Source organism: Eutrigla gurnardus, assembly GCF_963514095.1.
Source record: "Eutrigla gurnardus genome assembly, chromosome: 9".
In the NCBI taxonomy this organism is placed as follows: Eukaryota; Metazoa; Chordata; class Actinopteri; order Perciformes; family Triglidae; genus Eutrigla; species Eutrigla gurnardus.
Genome location: NC_139923.1, coordinates 5,959,589 through 5,977,937, shown reverse-complemented (window position 1 = coordinate 5,977,937; position 18,349 = coordinate 5,959,589). Strand labels below are relative to the sequence as shown.

The 18,349-nt window shown below is 47.7% G+C and overlaps 1 protein-coding gene across 1 annotated transcript in view; it reads left to right on the top strand.

The window, feature by feature from the left end:
• Window positions 1-18,349, top strand: part of nox5 (NADPH oxidase, EF-hand calcium binding domain 5) — a 56,832-nt gene that overhangs the window by 22,839 nt on the left and 15,644 nt on the right. The window contains exons 8-13 of the mRNA XM_084018397.1: window positions 1,839-1,971; window positions 2,903-3,324; window positions 3,413-3,457; window positions 4,310-4,434; window positions 5,151-5,235; window positions 5,352-5,451. Coding sequence (XP_083874523.1) covers window positions 1,839-1,971; window positions 2,903-3,324; window positions 3,413-3,457; window positions 4,310-4,434; window positions 5,151-5,235; window positions 5,352-5,451 — 910 coding nt within the window. The remainder of the gene's footprint in view (window positions 1-1,838; window positions 1,972-2,902; window positions 3,325-3,412; window positions 3,458-4,309; window positions 4,435-5,150; window positions 5,236-5,351; window positions 5,452-18,349) is intronic.

The following is an 18,349-nucleotide window of genomic DNA, read 5'->3' as shown; positions in this document are numbered from 1 at the left end:
ATCGCACTAATTTGCCGGTCCAATTTAAAATCACTGTTCATCTTAAAACCCAAGTTTGAGACTAATGGCTTCATATATTGTGCCAACGGGCCAAAGTCAGCAGGGGGGGGGGGGGGGGGGGTTCACTAGAAGCGCTCGGACCAAACACCATCACTTCTGTCTTCTTTTCATTACATTTTAAAAAGTTCAGTGACATCCATGCTTTAATGTCTTCAAGACATAACAGAAGTGGTGTCAGACAGGCGTTTTTCTTTTTTAGTGGCACATAAATCTGACTGTCGTCGGCGTAAAAATGAAAGGAGATGCCATGTTTTCTCAGAATGGAACCCAGGGGAAGCAGATACAGAGAGCCCTAAAATTGAACCCTGTGGAACGCAGGGTTCAATGCCCACCAAGGCATACACTCATAGATCTTCCCTCAAGATATGATCTGAACCAATTTAGGGCGCTACCACTAATGCCCACTAGGTGCTGCAAGCGTGAGACTAAAATATTGTGGTCCACAGTATCGAATGCTGCAGTTAGGTCGAGCAGGACAAGGATCACATGGTCTCCAGAGTCAACCGCCACGAGGATGTCATTAAAAACTCTTAATAAGGCTGACTCTGTACTATGCAATGTTTTAAAACCAGACTGGAAAACCTCCAGGATATCATGCTCATCCAGGAATGATTTTAACTGAGCATGGACAACTTTTTCCAGGATTTTTGAAATAAAAGGCAGCTTGGAGATAGGTCTATAATTGGCTAGCATACCACGATCAAGGCCAGGTTTCTTAGGCAGGGGTTGCACCACAGCATGTTTAAAACTTTGGGGGACAACACCAGAGGACAAACTGCTGTTAATAATGGTCAGAACTGACTGGCCTATACAGGGGAATACCTCTTTAAAAAAGTGAGGTGAGACAGTGTCACAGGGAGAGCCTGATGGTTTTATCTGGCCAACCACTTTTTCTAGGGCAATCAAAGACACGGGCTCAAAGGAATCAAGCACAGCTGAACATGGTCAGAGGGGTCAGATGCAGGTGTGGTGATGAGAGCCCTTGTGGTAGCAACCTTATCAATGAAGAAGTGTAGGAAGCTATTGCACATTTCTGGGGATTCCTCTGTGCATGCAGGCTGAGGTAAGCCGAGAACAGATTCAATGGTTTTAAATAACACGTGGGTTGTGAGAATTCGATTCAATAATGTTTGACAGGTGCTCTGTTCTGGCCTCTCTGACAGTGCTCTGGTAGCAGTGCCAGCAGTCTTTTAGGATTTGGCGAGAAACCTGCAGCTTGTCCTTCTTCCACCTGCGTTCAGCTTTGCGGCAATCCTGTCTGGCTGCGCGAGTTCTCGCATTGAACCAGGGCTCAGATTTAGCTTTGGGCTGCACAGTTTTAAATGGAGCCACAGAGTCCAGTGGTTCGGCAGGAGGAGTGAAACCAAGAACTGAGCACCTCCGTGTTTGCAGATGTTATGTCAGAGGGGACACAGAGCTGGTTGAAGGCAGCAGAGAACTGACCGGCAGTGACAGGTTTAAAAATCCGACGGCAGCGAGCAGGAGCGGCAGATTTAATTGCAGCACAGGAGACGGCAGCTTCAAACAGTACCGGCAAATGATCAGAGAACACACTGTCACAGACCATGACAGAGGAAGAGATCTAGTGTGTGTCCATGTTCATGTGTGGGACCAGACACGCACTGCTCCAAATTAAGAGTCAATAAGGCTTAAAAAGTCCTTCACCAACTGTTTATCAGGACAGCAATCCCCTACAAGCAGGACACGGTCATACTCAGGCATAATTTCAGCCAGAAGATCGGAGAAGTCAGTAGTTATGTTCTTCTGTCTGTGTGCAGGTGACTCACCTGGTGATCAAGCGTTCTCAGTTCTTCCATTTCAAACCTGGAGATTACGTCTACATCAACATCCCAGTCATTGCCAAGTATGAGTGGCACCCATTCACCATCAGCAGTGCTCCTGAGCAGTCAGGTATCCCTCGCCGCTCATACACACACTTGAGTACCTCCATTTCTTTCTACTTTTTACTTATAATCCACGTTTAGGGACCCCAGTCTTCAGAAATAGTCAGATACACCATTTTAGAATAGGAGAAAATAACGCATTTACACTGCATGTGACAATAGGTGGGCATGTCTGTAAGGAAGAGACTTGTGGATACCTAGAGAACCATTTACATTCACATATCTTTAAGTGAGAGGCCAATTCAAAAATCATCAGGCCAGTTTTCATTTCACAGGTTTCACCTATCCTAGGAGCATTATTCAGCCTCAGCTGTTAGTTCAGTTATTCATCGGGAAATGACAGTTGACAGTCGCTTCCTTTTTTGTGTTTTGAGGTTTAATGCTGTGTTCACACCAAACACTAAGCAATTTATTTGCACAACGCGATTGCATACAAAGTCAATGCAAAGACATAAATAGATGCAAATTCTCACCGTGTGACACAAATGAGGTGAATATGCGAAATTCGTGTGACTTGAAATATTTCAACTCGAGCTAGAAATTCACGTGACACCGTGTCACTGAAGCCTATCAGCGTTGAGAATCTCCTCATCACATCCTGACGTTATTGAATCAGACATGGAGGAAACAAATCTGGCATCCGTCTACGATTCACCGAGCACCTCTGGGTGATGTTATGAACTCAGACAGAGTGTTTGGTTTTTCCGGCATACCTGGGACTTCATAACAAGTACCAAACAGCAATAGTGGTTATTTCAGCCATGACTGATGCAGTGTTGTTGGTGTCTACATCGCTACTACGCTCTCAGTTGAAAGTAGCTTTTTACTTACAGATGGTGTGAACATGGCATTAAGACCTTCTACAGCCTCTTAAACACATTATGTCGGCAGGTCCCTGAGGGTTAAAGTCATTGAAAGCTGTGACCTTTGACCTCCAGACAGTCTGTGGCTTCACATCCGCTCAATGGGTCAGTGGACCAACCGTCTGTACGAGTACTTCAGACAGCCAGAGAGCGAGGCGGTCAGCCCCAAGAGACTAGCCATGAGTCTCAGGAACCGGAGAGAGCTGATGAAGGTTCAGCACACACACCCACACACACACACACACACACACAGTCTGTTAGGTTATACTTTATCATGTTTCTCCTCTTCGCAGGAAGAGTTGTTCAGTTTCACAAGCTGTAACGGAGCTGTAGCTTCTAATGAGGACGACGCCATCGAGCTGATGATGTACCGTCAGAACGGCTCCAGGTCCGAGGTGACCCCGGCCCCCCCAAATTCTGGATCTCAGGGCCCAGCCGAGCCTCTTCCAGACGACCTGGAGCCGGCGGAACGAGGAGAGGCTCCTCCACTCAGAGAGGTGCAGACATGTCTTTGGTATTTCCACAAATATCACAAGAATTTGATCCTTTATCTGTAATGATCTGGTTCTCCTTTTGAAACTGCAGGTTTCTGCCAAGTTTGGTGAGAATCACAGATTCTGCAACATCAAGGTTAGCAAATATCTCATTTAGCATCTGCACTCAAATACGACATCGCTGACTAAAACACTTAAGCTCCTGTGTGTAGGAACAATAAACAGCACTCACAAGTGTTAATACTTTAGACAAGAATGTGTAATTTGGGAGTGGTGCGGCTCCCTGGTGCTGTAAACTGGAGAATATTTTAACTGTTATGCGTGTCTAAAACCGGCCAGAAATGTGTCGCACAGCACAAGTCCAGCAAGGCAACAAGGTAACACAAATTTGAACATAAACACAAAATTGTTCATAAATTCAACATTTCTAAAAAAATCTATTCCTAATACATTACAATTTAATACATACAATTTTCAAATTGATTCAAATTAGCAAAAGTCACAGCGGACTTTGGTGGTCGTCCAAGAGGCTTTTTTGTTGAGAACATTGAACTGGATATGTGCCCTAAATTTCAAGTCAAACCTTCCAAAATGGCCTTTCTGAGCGTTACTTATAGCGCCACCATGAGGCTAATTGGGGTAAAATGTCAGGTAGCATCCCCACATCATTTCCAGTTTCCTGCCAAGTGTCATGTTTCAAGCTCTTTCTCATCTCATGGGAAATTGAGCCAACAAATAAACGGGCACAAACTCAGTAGGGTATAATACCCCTTTGAGTTTGAACACTAAACATTTTAATTAGAAAAGTATATGTGTAGGATTTAAAACATTGGCTTTGGCTAACATTAAAAAAAACACTGACAATAATCATCAGAAGACTTTTAAATATTCTATAATATGAAAAGTCAACTCACTGTAACTTTAAATACTGTGAATCTAATTAAACAAAGTACCTGGCTATGTTTTAACAGTGTTTGTTGTTTGACAGTGTTATGTAGACGGACCGTATGGGACTCCTACGAGACAGATCTTTGCCTCTGAGCATGCAGTCCTGATCGGGGCCGGTATCGGGATCACACCATTTGCCTCCATCTTGCAAAGCATCATGTACCGGTGAGATACCAGATTCTGGTTATATCCTGATTCAGAGTGTAAAACAGCAGCCCACAAACCTCCTTTTCTCAAGAAGCCTGCTTGCTTATGCTAATTGCCAATACTAACACATACCCTAGCCTTGCATGTGAAGTCAAACTCAACAATGTTGTTGTAAGAGTTTAAACTGTACAGACCTTTACAGTAGTTAGCTAAATATAATCATAGCGCCAGCATGCTAGAGATTAGCATTAGCACTAGTGATTAGCTAAATCAATTGATAGGGCCATCATGAATAGTTAGTTACAGTAAAGTATGGCTACATATTAAATTAATGTAGACCACGCCCAGCAGTCCATGTGGTACTTTTTATGTTCAGCAACTGTAGCTAGGTAGCTAGCTGATGAGTCAGCCACTAAATGAGTCAAATTGAACAGTAATGCTTCAGCCACACTATGTCACAGTCACAGTAGAAAAGCATATTCCTATCACAAGATAATTAGTCAAAAACACTGATTCACCAGATTTTGTAATATTAATGGTTTACTTTCAAGTGCCAGGTGCTGTGATTGTAATTCAACACTGGTAATGGGAAATGAGCCAACAATTGACGTGATCGGGCATGTCTCTCCACCCCTGCACATGTTGATATAATTTCCTGGCACATCAGCCAAGACTCTGGTATTTATTCATTTTTTTAATATATTAAAATATGATGTTGTGTTTGTGTTCTACAGATACCGCATGAGGAAGCAGAACTGTCCCAGCTGTAACTACTCCTGGTGTGAAAACATTAAAGACAGCGAGATGAAGTTACGCAAAGTAAGGAAACACCACCGAGGTTTGATTGCACAAATCATGTTGAAGATTTATGAGATGTTTTAAGATTGTGTTGAGTGTGTATAACCTTTGACATACGTCTCTTATGGACCCTGCAGGTCGACTTTATCTGGATCAACAGAGACCAGAAGTCGTTTGAATGGTTTGTAAGTTTGCTGACTAAACTGGAGATGGACCAGGCTGATGAAGAGCCAGAAGGTGGGAAATTTAACTTTATTTTTTATAACTCAACATAGAGTGAAAATTAAAATGTATAAAAATTAATAATCTGCTGCCTCAAAGCTGGACTGAGTCCAGTCAGATGTCTGAGAGGATTTCTCTATGGGATTATTAAACATGGGGACATGGCATAATTTGGATTTACCGAACATTATTGGTGTTCTCTGCCTTCTTCATGAAGCTGCAGAATCGTCTGTTGAGGTGGCTGGAAGGTAGGTCTGTGTGCTGCTGTGTTGGGGCGTGCAGCTGGTCCTTCTCTCCGAGTACCTAGGTACTGCAAGGCCAGCTTGGCAGCGGTGAGCCTGTCCTCTGGCTCATGCTCCTTCACCCAGGTCCTCGCCTCAGTGGGGAGTACCCTGAGTAACTGCTCTTGGATGACAGCTTTACCGACCTCTTGCTTAGTGTGCTGCTCCGGTCGAATCCAGCGCCGGTAGAGACCTAACAGGCGGTTGTAGGTCTCTGTGTTTTTTTCCCCGGGTGGAACCATGGTGGATCGGAACTGCTGCCGGTACCTCTCTGGGGAGATTTCGAACTTGGTCAGACGTGCTGCCTTCAGGTCGCCTCCAATGCCATCCCAGGCAGCAGTGAGACGAGCCTGCATGCCCAATCACTCTCCAGCCAATTCCAGGTTTCAGCAATGTGCTCAAAGTGCAACAAATAATTGTCAATGTCCTCCCCATCTGGTGTCACTGTAAGGTCTGTACTCTGGTCTTGGCTGTTGAGGTCTGCTGCTAATGCCTTGTGACGATCGCTGCAGAGCGGATGCATGTACTGACGCATCCAGACGCATGGTACAACACTGTAAACGGTGTGCCACAAGGTTCTATTTTAGGACCCACTCACTTTACTATCTATATGAATGAGGTGGGTCAAAATATTAATGCATCTGTACATCTTTATGCTGATGACACCGTTCTATTGCTGTGCATCTTCTGTTGCCCAGGTGTTCACAGAACTGCAGTCTGCATTTGACGCAATTCAGGCGCAATTGTCTCATCTCAGGCTAGTTCTAAATGCTGGTAAAACTAAGTTTATGTTCTTTTCAAATAAAAAGAAGGTGCCTGCGGTTTTACCCCGTATTACGTCTGCTCAGGGTACTCCCATTGAGTCTGTGGCCACTTACAAATATCTAGGCATCACAGTGGATTTCAGAAACAAAGCCTGTTTCTCTTTTAAAGCCAGAAAACGTATTGTTGCGGCCACTTTCTTGCCACTCCTGGATTATGGTGATGTTATGAATGCCCCTGCTCACTCTTTGCAACTGCTAGATGCCGCATATCACGGGGCCTTGAGATTCATAACTTGTTGTAAACCCCTCACACATCACTGTACATTGTACTCTCTCACAAACTGGTCTTCACTTTCCATGCGCAGAACCACTCACTGGTATCTATTTATCTATAAATCCATCATCGGACTGCTCCCCTCCTATTTGTCCACATACTTGACACGGAAACAGTCCGATCGCAGCCTCCGGTCCCTGGAATTCATCTCGTTTGCCATCCCGTCAGTCCGTACTGAACTTGGCAAGAAGGCATTCTCTTATGCTGCACCTGCAACCTGGAACATGCTCCAGCAGAGGCTGAAGCTGTCCAGCTTTATTCCTTTAGGGGAATTCAAATTGCTGGTAGGAAAGCTGATGAGACAGTCTGTGGGGGTCTGCACATGTATTTAACCAGTCCTATTCTTCTTTGCACTTTGTAGTTTGCACTATACTACTTTAATGTTTGTATTCCGTGTTGTGTCTCCTGTATGTTCAGTTGTCTGTAACTTTGTGTTTTGCTGCTGCCTACCTGGAACAGGTCTCTCTTGTAAATGAGACCCTGGGTCTCAATGAGATTTTACCTGTATAAATAAAGGTTAATAAAATAAAATAAAAATGGTGCTGGTGTGGGCAGGTTGAGTTGGGGACTGTGTGCTGTCTCTGTGCTTGGAGTTGCAGCTGTATGGGGTCAGTTCAGTCTCATTAATAATGAATGCACAGAGAAGGATTCACAAATGTATTTTGTGATTTATATATAAATGACTCTTCTCACAAATACATTTCGTTTTAAATAAATGTAATATAAATCCATAAATATATGAATTAAAAAAATATTTGCAATTTTCATAAAAAATGTATTTGTATGTTGTTACATTTATATACAAACTGTAAACTTGAATTTAAAAGACGCTTTTCATTTGTGAACTTGTTTGCATTTGTTCGTGAACTGGTCTGTATTTATTTGTGGATTTTTGAGACTCTCCTGATGTGGCTGGATTCACAAATGCATTTTTTTCAACAAGGAACTCTCTGTAGCCAATCAGATGCCTCCCTCATTCTCAGCCAATCACATGACTGCATTCCCACGAGGGGTACCTCACCACGGCCAGAGCACAGCTTTTTCCCTGCGCATTTTGCGTTGCTTTTCGGTAAAAGAAAAGTTTTAAAAAGTGATTTTATTCTCTCTCTTAAGAGCCTCCCTTAAAAGCATTATGGCTAACTAGTTAGCTAATGCAAATGCGCAAAATGCGCAGAGAAAAAGCTGTGCTGTGGCCATGGTGAGGTACCCCTCCTGGGAATGCAGTCATGTAATTAGCTGAAAACGAGGGAGGATTGGCTACAGAGAGTTCCTTGTTGAAAAAAATGCATTTGTGAATCCTTCTCTGTGCATTCATTATTAATGAGACTGAACTGACCCCATACAGCTGAGCGTGGCGGGTTCGGAACCAGTGGGACCTGGACAGCAGGCTCTCAGACCTTGGAGCTCCGCCAACAGGCCCTCCTCCCTCCTATTTTTGGGCTGCCAAAAAATCTCTCATCGTTGTGAGCAGGTGGCCTACCTGTTGAAGCTGGTGCTGCGGTTGCTGATGCAGGCCAGCCCTCCCACTCATCTCCCTTTGATGACAGCAAGGAGGGTACTGTCTCCCAGGCCAGATCTGCACCGGCCAGTGCGGCCCCCTTCAACTGCTCTCGATGCTGGGAACGCAGTTGTTGGGGATGTAGCAGGAGCAGATTTGGTTATCAACAGCTAATTATTAATGTCAATATGATTATCGATATTAATAATTATATTTAATATGTTATTATGATATAATCATGAATAAGTGGGGCACCACCCTGGGATCAGGGAAAAGATAACCCAAAACTGTATTCAGTCTCAATATAAAAGGTCTTATACTCACATGCCAATCATCGTGATCATTGGCATAGAAGTATGAAACCATCGAACAATTAAAAAGGCGTAAAATTCAAGCACTAGCCTTCACAACCTGCTGTTATCCAGTGACATATACACAACAAGCACAAGAGGTCGCTAGTTATAATATAATAAGATTTATTAAAATCAGTAATAATGATCACAATCAATAACACTGCAATTAACAAAGCCTTATTACCTAACTACCTAACACACAAAGCTAAGCTAAACAAAGGAAGAGAAACACGTGGAGTGTGTGTGTGTGTGTGTGTGTGTGTGTGTGTGTGTGTGTGTGTGTGTGTGTGTGTGTGTGTGTGCGTGCGTGTGTGTAGAGAGAGAGAGCGAGACAGAGAGAGATATGGTCTGGAGAAAGGAAGGAAGCTGCTTTGTCTCTTGTTGGTAAGTCAGAAACTAATTGTAGATTTGGGTTTAGGCATTGTGTGTGTAAAGCTAGTGGTAACATTTAGTCTAGTATTGATAGCTTGGTGTTGAACTTCTTGTGAAGCTGTCTATGGTAAGTGAGCAATCAGCTTGTTTGAGCCAGCTCACCTGTAGTGAATAGACTTGATTAGAGGGAAGGAGGAGCCACAGTCAGAACTTAAAGGACAGCAGTAGTTCTCTTCAAACCACATTTGGTCTGGAGAAAGGAAGGAAGCTGCTTTGTCTCTTGTTGGTAAGTCAGAAACTAATTGTAGATTTGGGTTTAGGCATTGTGTGTGTAAAGCTAGTGGTAACATTTAGTCTAGTATTGATAGCTTGGTGTTGAACTTCTTGTGAAGCTGTCTATGGTAAGTGAGCAATCAGCTTGTTTGAGCCAGCTCACCTGTAGTGAATAGACTTGATTAGAGGGAAGGAGGAGCCACAGTCAGAACTTAAAGGACAGCAGTAGTTCTCTTCAAACCACATTTGGTCTGGAGAAAGGAAGGAAGCTGCTTTGTCTCTTGTTGGTAAGTCAGAAACTAATTGTAGATTTGGGTTTAGGCATTGTGTGTGTAAAGCTAGTGGTAACATTTAGTCTAGTATTGATAGCTTGGTGTTGAACTTCTTGTGAAGCTGTCTATGGTAAGTGAGCAATCAGCTTGTTTGAGCCAGCTCACCTGTAGTGAATAGACTTGATTAGAGGGAAGGAGGAGCCACAGTCAGAACTTAAAGGACAGCAGTAGTTCTCTTCAAACCACATTTGGTCTGGAGAAAGGAAGGAAGCTGCTTTGTCTCTTGTTGGTAAGTCAGAAACTAATTGTAGATTTGGGTTTAGGCATTGTGTGTGTAAAGCTAGTGGTAACATTTAGTCTAGTATTGATAGCTTGGTGTTGAACTTCTTGTGAAGCTGTCTATGGTAAGTGAGCAATCAGCTTGTTTGAGCCAGCTCACCTGTAGTGAATAGACTTGATTAGAGGGAAGGAGGAGCCACAGTCAGTACTTGCGGTAAATTGAGCACTTAAAAGGCTGTCACTACAGCGTCAGCTGCAGCGTCGGGCCATCAGAACGAAGACAGCTGAACAAAGACACAGGGAGTCTATCTGTGGGAGTCCATCGAGGAAGCCCATTGAGGTAGGTATAACATCTCAACCCCCCCCCCCCCCCCCCCCCTCGCAGCCATGTGTCTTATCCCAGTCAGGACATCGCACTGGAGAAGATTTTACCGAAGTCCCTTCATTCGAGGCTGTAACCCATCCAATCTCTGCTACCCACCAATCTCCACCGGTAAGGAACTTGAAGTACTAGGGGGGCTGTGGAACTGCCAGTCTGCAGTCAAGAAGGCGGACACCATCTCAGCCTATGCCTCCCTGCAGTCTCTCCACTTCCTGGCCCTCACAGAGACCTGGATCACCCCAGAAAACACTGCCACTCCAGCTGCCCTTTCAACTGCCTACTCATTTTCACACTCCCCAAGACGAACAGGGCGAGGAGGAGGAACTGGGCTCCTCATCTCACCCACATGGTCCTACCAGGTCCTTCCTCTCGACCACCTACCCCAATCTACGCTTGAATTTCACGCCGTCGCTGTCACCATTCCTTTCAAACTCAACATCATAGTGATCTATCGCCCACCCGGTCCTCTTGGTGACTTTTTGGATGAGATGGATGCCCTCCTGAGCTGCTCCCCTGATGACGGCACACCGCTCGTCGTCCTCGGTGACTTCAACATCCACTCGGGAAAGCTACACTCATCTGAATTCATCGACTTCTTTTCCGCATTTGACCTTACGCTCTCCCCCTCTCCACCAACTCACCGGGCCGGGAACCAACTTGACCTTGTCTTCACAAGATCCTGTGGCATCTCGGCAATCTCTGTTACCCCGCTCACCGTGTCCGACCACCACTTTGTGACTTTCTCCCTCCCCATGAAGCCCACCACATCCCTCCCCTCTACGCCTCGAATGGTCACCAGCCGCCGCAACCTGAAATCCCTCACTCCCTCCGCTCTCTCCTCAACTGTTATCTCCTCGCTCCCATCCTCGGAACAGTTCTCCTTAATGCCTACTGAGGAAGCCTCCTCTATCCTGATGTCCTCACTCGCCTCTTCTTTGGACACTCTCTGTCCCCCAATCGCACGACCGGCGCGATCGTCTCCCCCCCCTCCCTGGCTGTCTGAACCTCTGCGAACCAACAGATCATTGTTGCGAGCGTCAGAGAGAAAATGGAAGAAATCGGGACAGCACGAGGACCTTGCTCACTACCACCTCCTCCTCTCTGACTTCACCTCAACTGTTTCGGCAGCTAAATCTGCCTTCTACCTGGCAAAGATCAACTCTTCTGCCTCCAACCCCAGGAAACTCTTCTCCATGTTCTCTTCCCTCCTCACCCCTCCTACCCCTCCGCCCCCTTCCTTCCTTACTGCCGATGACTTTGCAACTTACTTTACCAAGAAAGTAAATGACATCAGCTCATCATTCACGCCTATTCCCTCCCAGAAGACATCTCCCCCAACTCTCAACTCGGATGGTCTTACCAGCTTTAGCCCCCTCACCTCTGAAGACGTTCACGCACTTGTTACATCTAACCGTGCCACCACCTGCTCCCTTGACCCGATTCCCTCCTCTCTTCTCCAGGACATCTCACACGACATCTTGCCATTCCTCACCACCCTGATCAACTCCTCCCTCACCTCAGGTGTCATTCCAGCGGATTTTAAGACCGCTATCGTGAAGCCTCTCCTGAAAAAACCCACCCTTGACGCTACTGACATCCAAAGCTACAGACCTGTATCTCTTCTTTCATTCCTCTCTAAAACCTTGGAACGTGCTGCCTACAACCAACTGTCATCCTATCTCTTGCGGAAGAACCTCCTAGACCCTAACCAATCAGGATTCAGGACTGCCCACTCCACTGAGACGGCCCTCCTCACTGTGACCGAGTCCCTGCGAGACGCCAAAACATCATCCAACTCCTCCGTTCTCATTCTCCTTGACCTATCTGCTGCATTCGACACAGTCAACCACCAAATTCTCCTCTCCACTCTGGCTGAACTTGGCATAACCGACTCTGCTCTCACCTGGTTTACATCATACCTGACAAACCGCACCTTTATGGTCACATGGAATGGCTCTATGTCCAAACCCTGCTCTCTGGACACGGGTGTCCCTCAAGGCTCAGTATTAGGACCGCTTCTGTTCTCACTATACACCAGATCACTAGGTTCTGTTATCACATCGCATGGATTCTCCTACCATTGCTACGCTGATGACACCCAGCTGTTCCTCTCTTTTCCCCCGTCCTCTGACGCTCACATTGCAACTCGCATCTCGGACTGTCTGGCTGACATCTCTGTCTGGACAACTGCACATCACCTCAAGCTTAACCTGAATAAAACCGAACTCCTCTTCATCCCAGGGAAAGACTGCCCTCGCATGGACCTATCGGTCACTGTTGAGGGCATCACAGTATTTCCTTCCTCAACTGCGAGGAACCTGGGTGTAATCCTCGATGACCAACTATCCTGCACCCCCAACATCACTGCTGTGGCCCGATCCTGCAGATTTGCCCTCTACAATATCCGCAGGATTCGGACCTTCCTCACAAAGGATGCAACGCAGCTCTTGGTCCAAGCACTGGTCATCTCCCGCCTTGACTACTGCAACTCTCTCCTGGCCGGACTCCCGGCCTATGCGATTAAACCATTGCAGCGTATCCAGAACGCTGCAGCACGCCTTATCTTCAATCTACCCAAATTCTCCCACGTGACCCCCCTCCTCCGTGACCTCCACTGGCTCCCTGTTGCAGCACGCATCCAATTCAAGACGATGACACTGGCCTTCAGGGCCATCAATGGAACGGCACCTGCCTACCTTCAAACACTGGTCAAACCTCATGCCCCGAAGCGAGCACTCCGCTCCTCTACTTCAGCTGGCCGGCTGGTACCACCATCGCTGAAATCAAACAAATGTCGCTCAGCAAAGTCCAGACTCTTCTCTGTTCTGGCGCCTCAATGGTGGAACGAACTCCCGACCAATGTCAGGACAGCAGAGTCATTTGCCATCTTCCGAAAAAGGCTCAAGACTCACCTGTTCAGACTTCACCTCGACTCTACATAGCATGACCCACTAACACCCTCCCTCGACCCCCCCCCCCCCCCCCCCCGCAAAAAAAAAAAAAAAAAAAAAAAAAAACTCGGATCGTAGCACTGTTACTCTTGAAGTACTACTTTACTCAGATGAGGACCTAGCACTTGTTCTATTTTTAGCTCTTACTGCATCGGCAATGATACGTCGTGGTTTCTTTGTTTCCTTCTTTTGACAAATGTACTTATTGTAAGTCGCTTTGGACAAAAGCGTCTGCTAAATGACCTAAATGTAAATGTAAATGTAAATATGGCCGGGCGCGGCCGGCCACCAGATGGAGCTATCCCTCACAGCGTTCAGGGGCGGAGCCAATGACGTCAGATAGAGTAGCGAGAGAGGGAGAGAGAGAGGGAGAGATGGCAGGGTGCAGCCACCAGATGGAGCTATTCCTCACAGCGTTCAGGGGCGGAGCCACTGACGTCCGATAGGATCGCGAGAGAGAGAGAGAGAGAGCGAGCGGGAGATGGCCGGGTACAGCCACCAGATGGAGCTATGTCCTCAGTGTCCGAAGGCGGAAACAGCTGGCGTAGGATACGTGTGGGGGCGGTGTATGTGTGCGTGTGAGTGTTAGCGGTACACAAACAAAGAGAGGGAGAGAATGCGCGCGCAATATTCTAAGGCTCAGTAGGCGTGTTACTATCACACGGGAGCTCATGAATGAACTGGCGTTCGTTCAGCAGGACGCCGGTCTTTTAACTGATAGTAGACGCTTACTGAGCTCGCGAATATGGCTGAGGTTAGTCAAAAACACCGTTACAGAAATCAACCCAGCGGCGTGGGTACACAATCAGTCTTTGAATACAACAATACAGAAAGCCACGGACTCGGCGGTCCGTGAACAAAACTTAAAACACGTTAACAAGAATTACAAGCATGTCCTACACTATCGAATCTCTGCTTCTGCCCAGACAAATAGCCTCTTACTTTTGTCGATGTGGAGTGTGTCGATGTGAGGTTTCCGTCCCGTGTGGTGATGGCGTTTCTTGACACCGGCAATGGACAGTGGTTCGCGAGCGCTCGTTCGGCGCCGGATCAAATTAGTTGAAGAAAACAGTTAGTATTTCTCCCTTCTGCAGGCAACAATAAAATCGTGGGGCTCGGCGATTTAGTCAGCTGATTTCAGACAAAAACAGGTCGTAGTTATCCGTTCTGCTGGCAGCTGGGACGAAGAAAGTGTTTTTCTTCCTTCCGCGGGTAAACAGGGGGAGTCGTGTGGTCGCGGCGGTCTCCTCAGGATCCAAAATGATAAACAAAAAGAACAATAAAGCAAGTAGAGAAAAAGAGAGGGAAAACAGTCTGTTGCTCGTCCAGCGAGTTTGGGGGTGTTATGTATTTAGTTGAGCTTTATAAGAGGGTTTGGGGGTGGCCCACTAGGGGGAGCTCCAGGCATAGGTCAGGGGGGTTACTGCATAGTTTGGTTCTGCTGTGGTTGTTGTTGTCGTGCAGTGCTCAGCAGAGTGAGCCCGTGTTCCCTGTACTGTATCACAGAGTGTTATTAAATGTTCATGCATTCTACAGTCTACTCTCCGGTCATGCTTATAGATAAGAAGATCTAATACTGGCGACGAGGCGGATGTGTACGCTCCAGAGACTTGGAGACATACAAGGACTCACGCAGACCGAGTTACGAGAACGAACGGCAACAGCTAACAAGCGGCTAACGGCTAACAAGCGGCAAACAGGACACGGTAAAGTCGGACTTTCACTAGAGAAGCTACTCACTGTCAGATCATGGCTACTTTCGGGAGGATTGAAGAATTCTCTGGGGATAAAGAGGCTTCGTGGGAGGAGTACGCAGAGCGGCTGGAATGTTTTTTTGCAGCAAATGAGATCGATGCCGCCGAGAAGAAAAGAGCAGTGTTGTTGAGTGTATGCGGAGCAGCCACGTACTCCATGCTACGTTCCCTGGTGGCTCCAAAGAGACCGAGTGAGGTACCGTATGCTGAGCTGATTGGCAGTCTCCAGCGCCATTTCAGCCCAAGACCTTCTGAGATAGTGCAGCGCTTTCATTTTCACAACTGTAAGCAGCAGCCTGGTCAGTCCATTTCAGCATTCATTGCGGAGCTGAGGAAGCTATCAGTGCATTGCAATTTTGGAGACCAGCTTGAGAACATGCTCCGCGACCGGATTGTGTGTGGCGTGCGGGACCCAGCCCTGCAGAGACAGTTGTTATCGGAGCCGGCTCTGACCTTCAAATCGGCTGAGGAGAAGGCTATGGCAGCGGAGACAGCAGCTCTTAATGCTAGTATGTTGCGTATGGGACTATCTGCTCCCCAGTCAGAGGAAGTTCACAAGACAACTCACACAGCTGACATTAAAAAGGAGATGGGGGCTACGATGGAGGTGAAAAAAAAGTGTTTTCGCTGTGGAGCTTTTCATAGTCCCTCAGAGTGTAAATTCAGCACGGCAGTCTGCCACTTCTGCAAGAAGAGGGGACACATCGCACGGGTCTGCATGAAGAAAGCTCAAACCAATACTGCCTCCAAGCCTGAGGACCCGCCTCAGGCTCAGACACATGCTGTTACATTGGAAAGCCTGGGCCAGGAGGAGTACTTCCTGCATCATACCTCCGCACACCAGCTGACACACAAGAGGGCGCCGTACACGGCTAAGGTAATCCTGAACAAAGTACCCCTTACTATGGAAGTAGATTCTGGTTCAGCATGCTCACTGATCAGTGAAGAGACATACCACAGCCTATGGCCAGCAGACCCACCAGCCATTATGCAGGTCACAGGGGTGCTCAAACAGTGGTCACAAGCCCAGCTACAGGTGCTAGGAAAGATTCAAGTGGAAGTCGAGTATCATGTTTTCAAAGGCACACTCTCACTTTTCGTGGTGGGAGGGGAAGAGGCAAGCCTGCTCGGCAGAGACTGGTTTCAACTACTAGGCATCGATGTGACGGGAGTGCACGCGATCCAGCACCAGTCGATACAGTCCATGCTGGAGGATTACAATGAGGTGTTTGGGGAACTGGCGGCTTGCCAGGGACCACCTGTCTCTGTGGCCGTGGACCCAGAGGTAGCACCTAAGTTTTTCAAAGCGCGCCCAGTCCCTTTCGCGCTGCGTCCAAAAGTGGATGAGGCTTTGGACAAGCTGGTGGAGCAAGGTGTCCTGGTTCCAGTGAAGTATTCCAAGTGGGCCACGCCCATTGTGCCAATTTCTAAGAAGGATGGGAGCCTCCGGATCTGTGGTGATTACAGATGCACGGTGAACACAGCTGTACTCCCAGATGTATACCCCCTACCAACTGTATCCGAACTGTTCTCCTCTCTGGCAGGGGGGATACTGTTCACAAAACTGGATCTCAAGCAGGCGTACCAACAGCTTGTCCTGGATGAAAACGCAGCGGAGCTACTGACCATGAACACACACAGGGGACTTTTTAGGCCAACAAGGCTGCAGTTTGGAGTATCAACGGCTGTGGCTATTTTCCAGAGGTTCATGGACACCCTGCTGGCAGGAATTCCAGGAGTACAACCATATCTAGATGATATCCTCATTACAGGGAAATCTCCAGAGGAACATGCAGGCAGGCTGCAGGCAGTGCTGAGTCGGGTAGCAGAGGCAGGACTCCGGCTGCAGAAAGAGAAATGTGTGTTTGCTGCAACAGAGGTGGAGTTCTTGGGATTCCGCGTGGACAAGGAGGGAGTGCACCCCACAACAGAGAAGGTGGAGGCCATCAGGAATGCACCCACACCCAAGACAAAAACGGAGTTACAGGCGTTCCTGGGACTTCTGAACTTTTACAGTTGTTTTTTAGAGGGCAAAACGACTGTTTTGGAACCATTGCACCGACTGCTGGACCATGATACAGCCTGGGACTGGACGGCAGCCCACGATGCGGCCTACAGACAGGCAAAGGAACTGCTTCAGGCGGACGGCGTGCTGGCCCATTATGATGTGCGAAAGCCCATGGTGTTGGTTTGTGATGCCTCGCCATATGGGGTTGGGGCTCTGCTGAGCCACGTGGAGCCAGATGGACGCGAAGCACCTGTATGTTTTGCCTCAAGAACCCTCACCCCAACGGAACGGAACTACGCGCAGATTGACAAGGAGGCGCTTGCTGTTGTCTTTGCTGTGAAGAAGTTCAACCAGTACGTGCTGGGGAGAGAGTTTGTTATCTACACAGACCACAAGCCGCTGTTGGGACTAATGCATCACTCCAGGCCGGTACCACAGATGATATCACCTCGCATGCTGCGCTGGAGTTTGATGTTAGGTGCGTACCATTATGAGCTGCGTTACAGGCCCGGAAAGAAGCTGGCTAATGCTGACGCCCTGAGCCGTCTGCCCCTGGCTCACGGAGGGGCTGAGGTCCCGCCCCCGCTGGAGGTGTTGTTGCTGGAAATGGTCCCTCAGGCTCCACTCCACGCAGGACGGATCAGCAGCCTGACACAGAAGGATCCAGTGCTGTCTCGTGTGTTGCACTGGTTGCTCCATGGCTGGCCGACAGGGAGTCAGGAGGAGCGTTTCCAGCCTTTCACCCAGCGGCGTGACGAACTGTCTGCACACAAGAACTGTGTGCTCTGGGGGAGCAGGGTGGTGGTGCCCCTGGCAGCGAGAGCTGACGTCCTGAAAATGCTGCATGATGCTCACCCAGGGATCGTCCATATGAAGGCCCTGGCGAGGAGCTATGTCTGGTGGCCTGGCATGGATAAAGAGGTGGAGAGGGTCGTGAGAGCCTGTGAGGCCTGCCAGCTCACTCGTCATAACCCACCCAAGGCTCCGCTGCACCAGTGGGAGTGGACCACCAAGAAGTGGTCGAGAATCCACATCGATTTTGCAGGACCGTTTCAGGGGAAGACATTTCTGATCGTGGTGGATGCCCACTCGAAATGGCTGGAGGTGTCTGTCATGCCATCTATGTCTTCTGGTGCTGTCATCAACATGCTGCGGCTGCTGTTTGCTACTCATGGTATCCCTGATGTCCTGGTGTCGGACAACGGCACAGCTTTCACGTCTATCGAGTTCAAGGTTTTCACCCAGAGAAATGGAATCAGGCACGTGACAACGGCACCGTATCATCCCTCCTCTAATGGCCAAGCTGAGAGGATGGTGCAAACTACAAAGGATGCTCTGCGGAGGATAGCCGTCGGGGACTGGCAGACTCGGTTGGCCCGTTTCCTGCTGGCC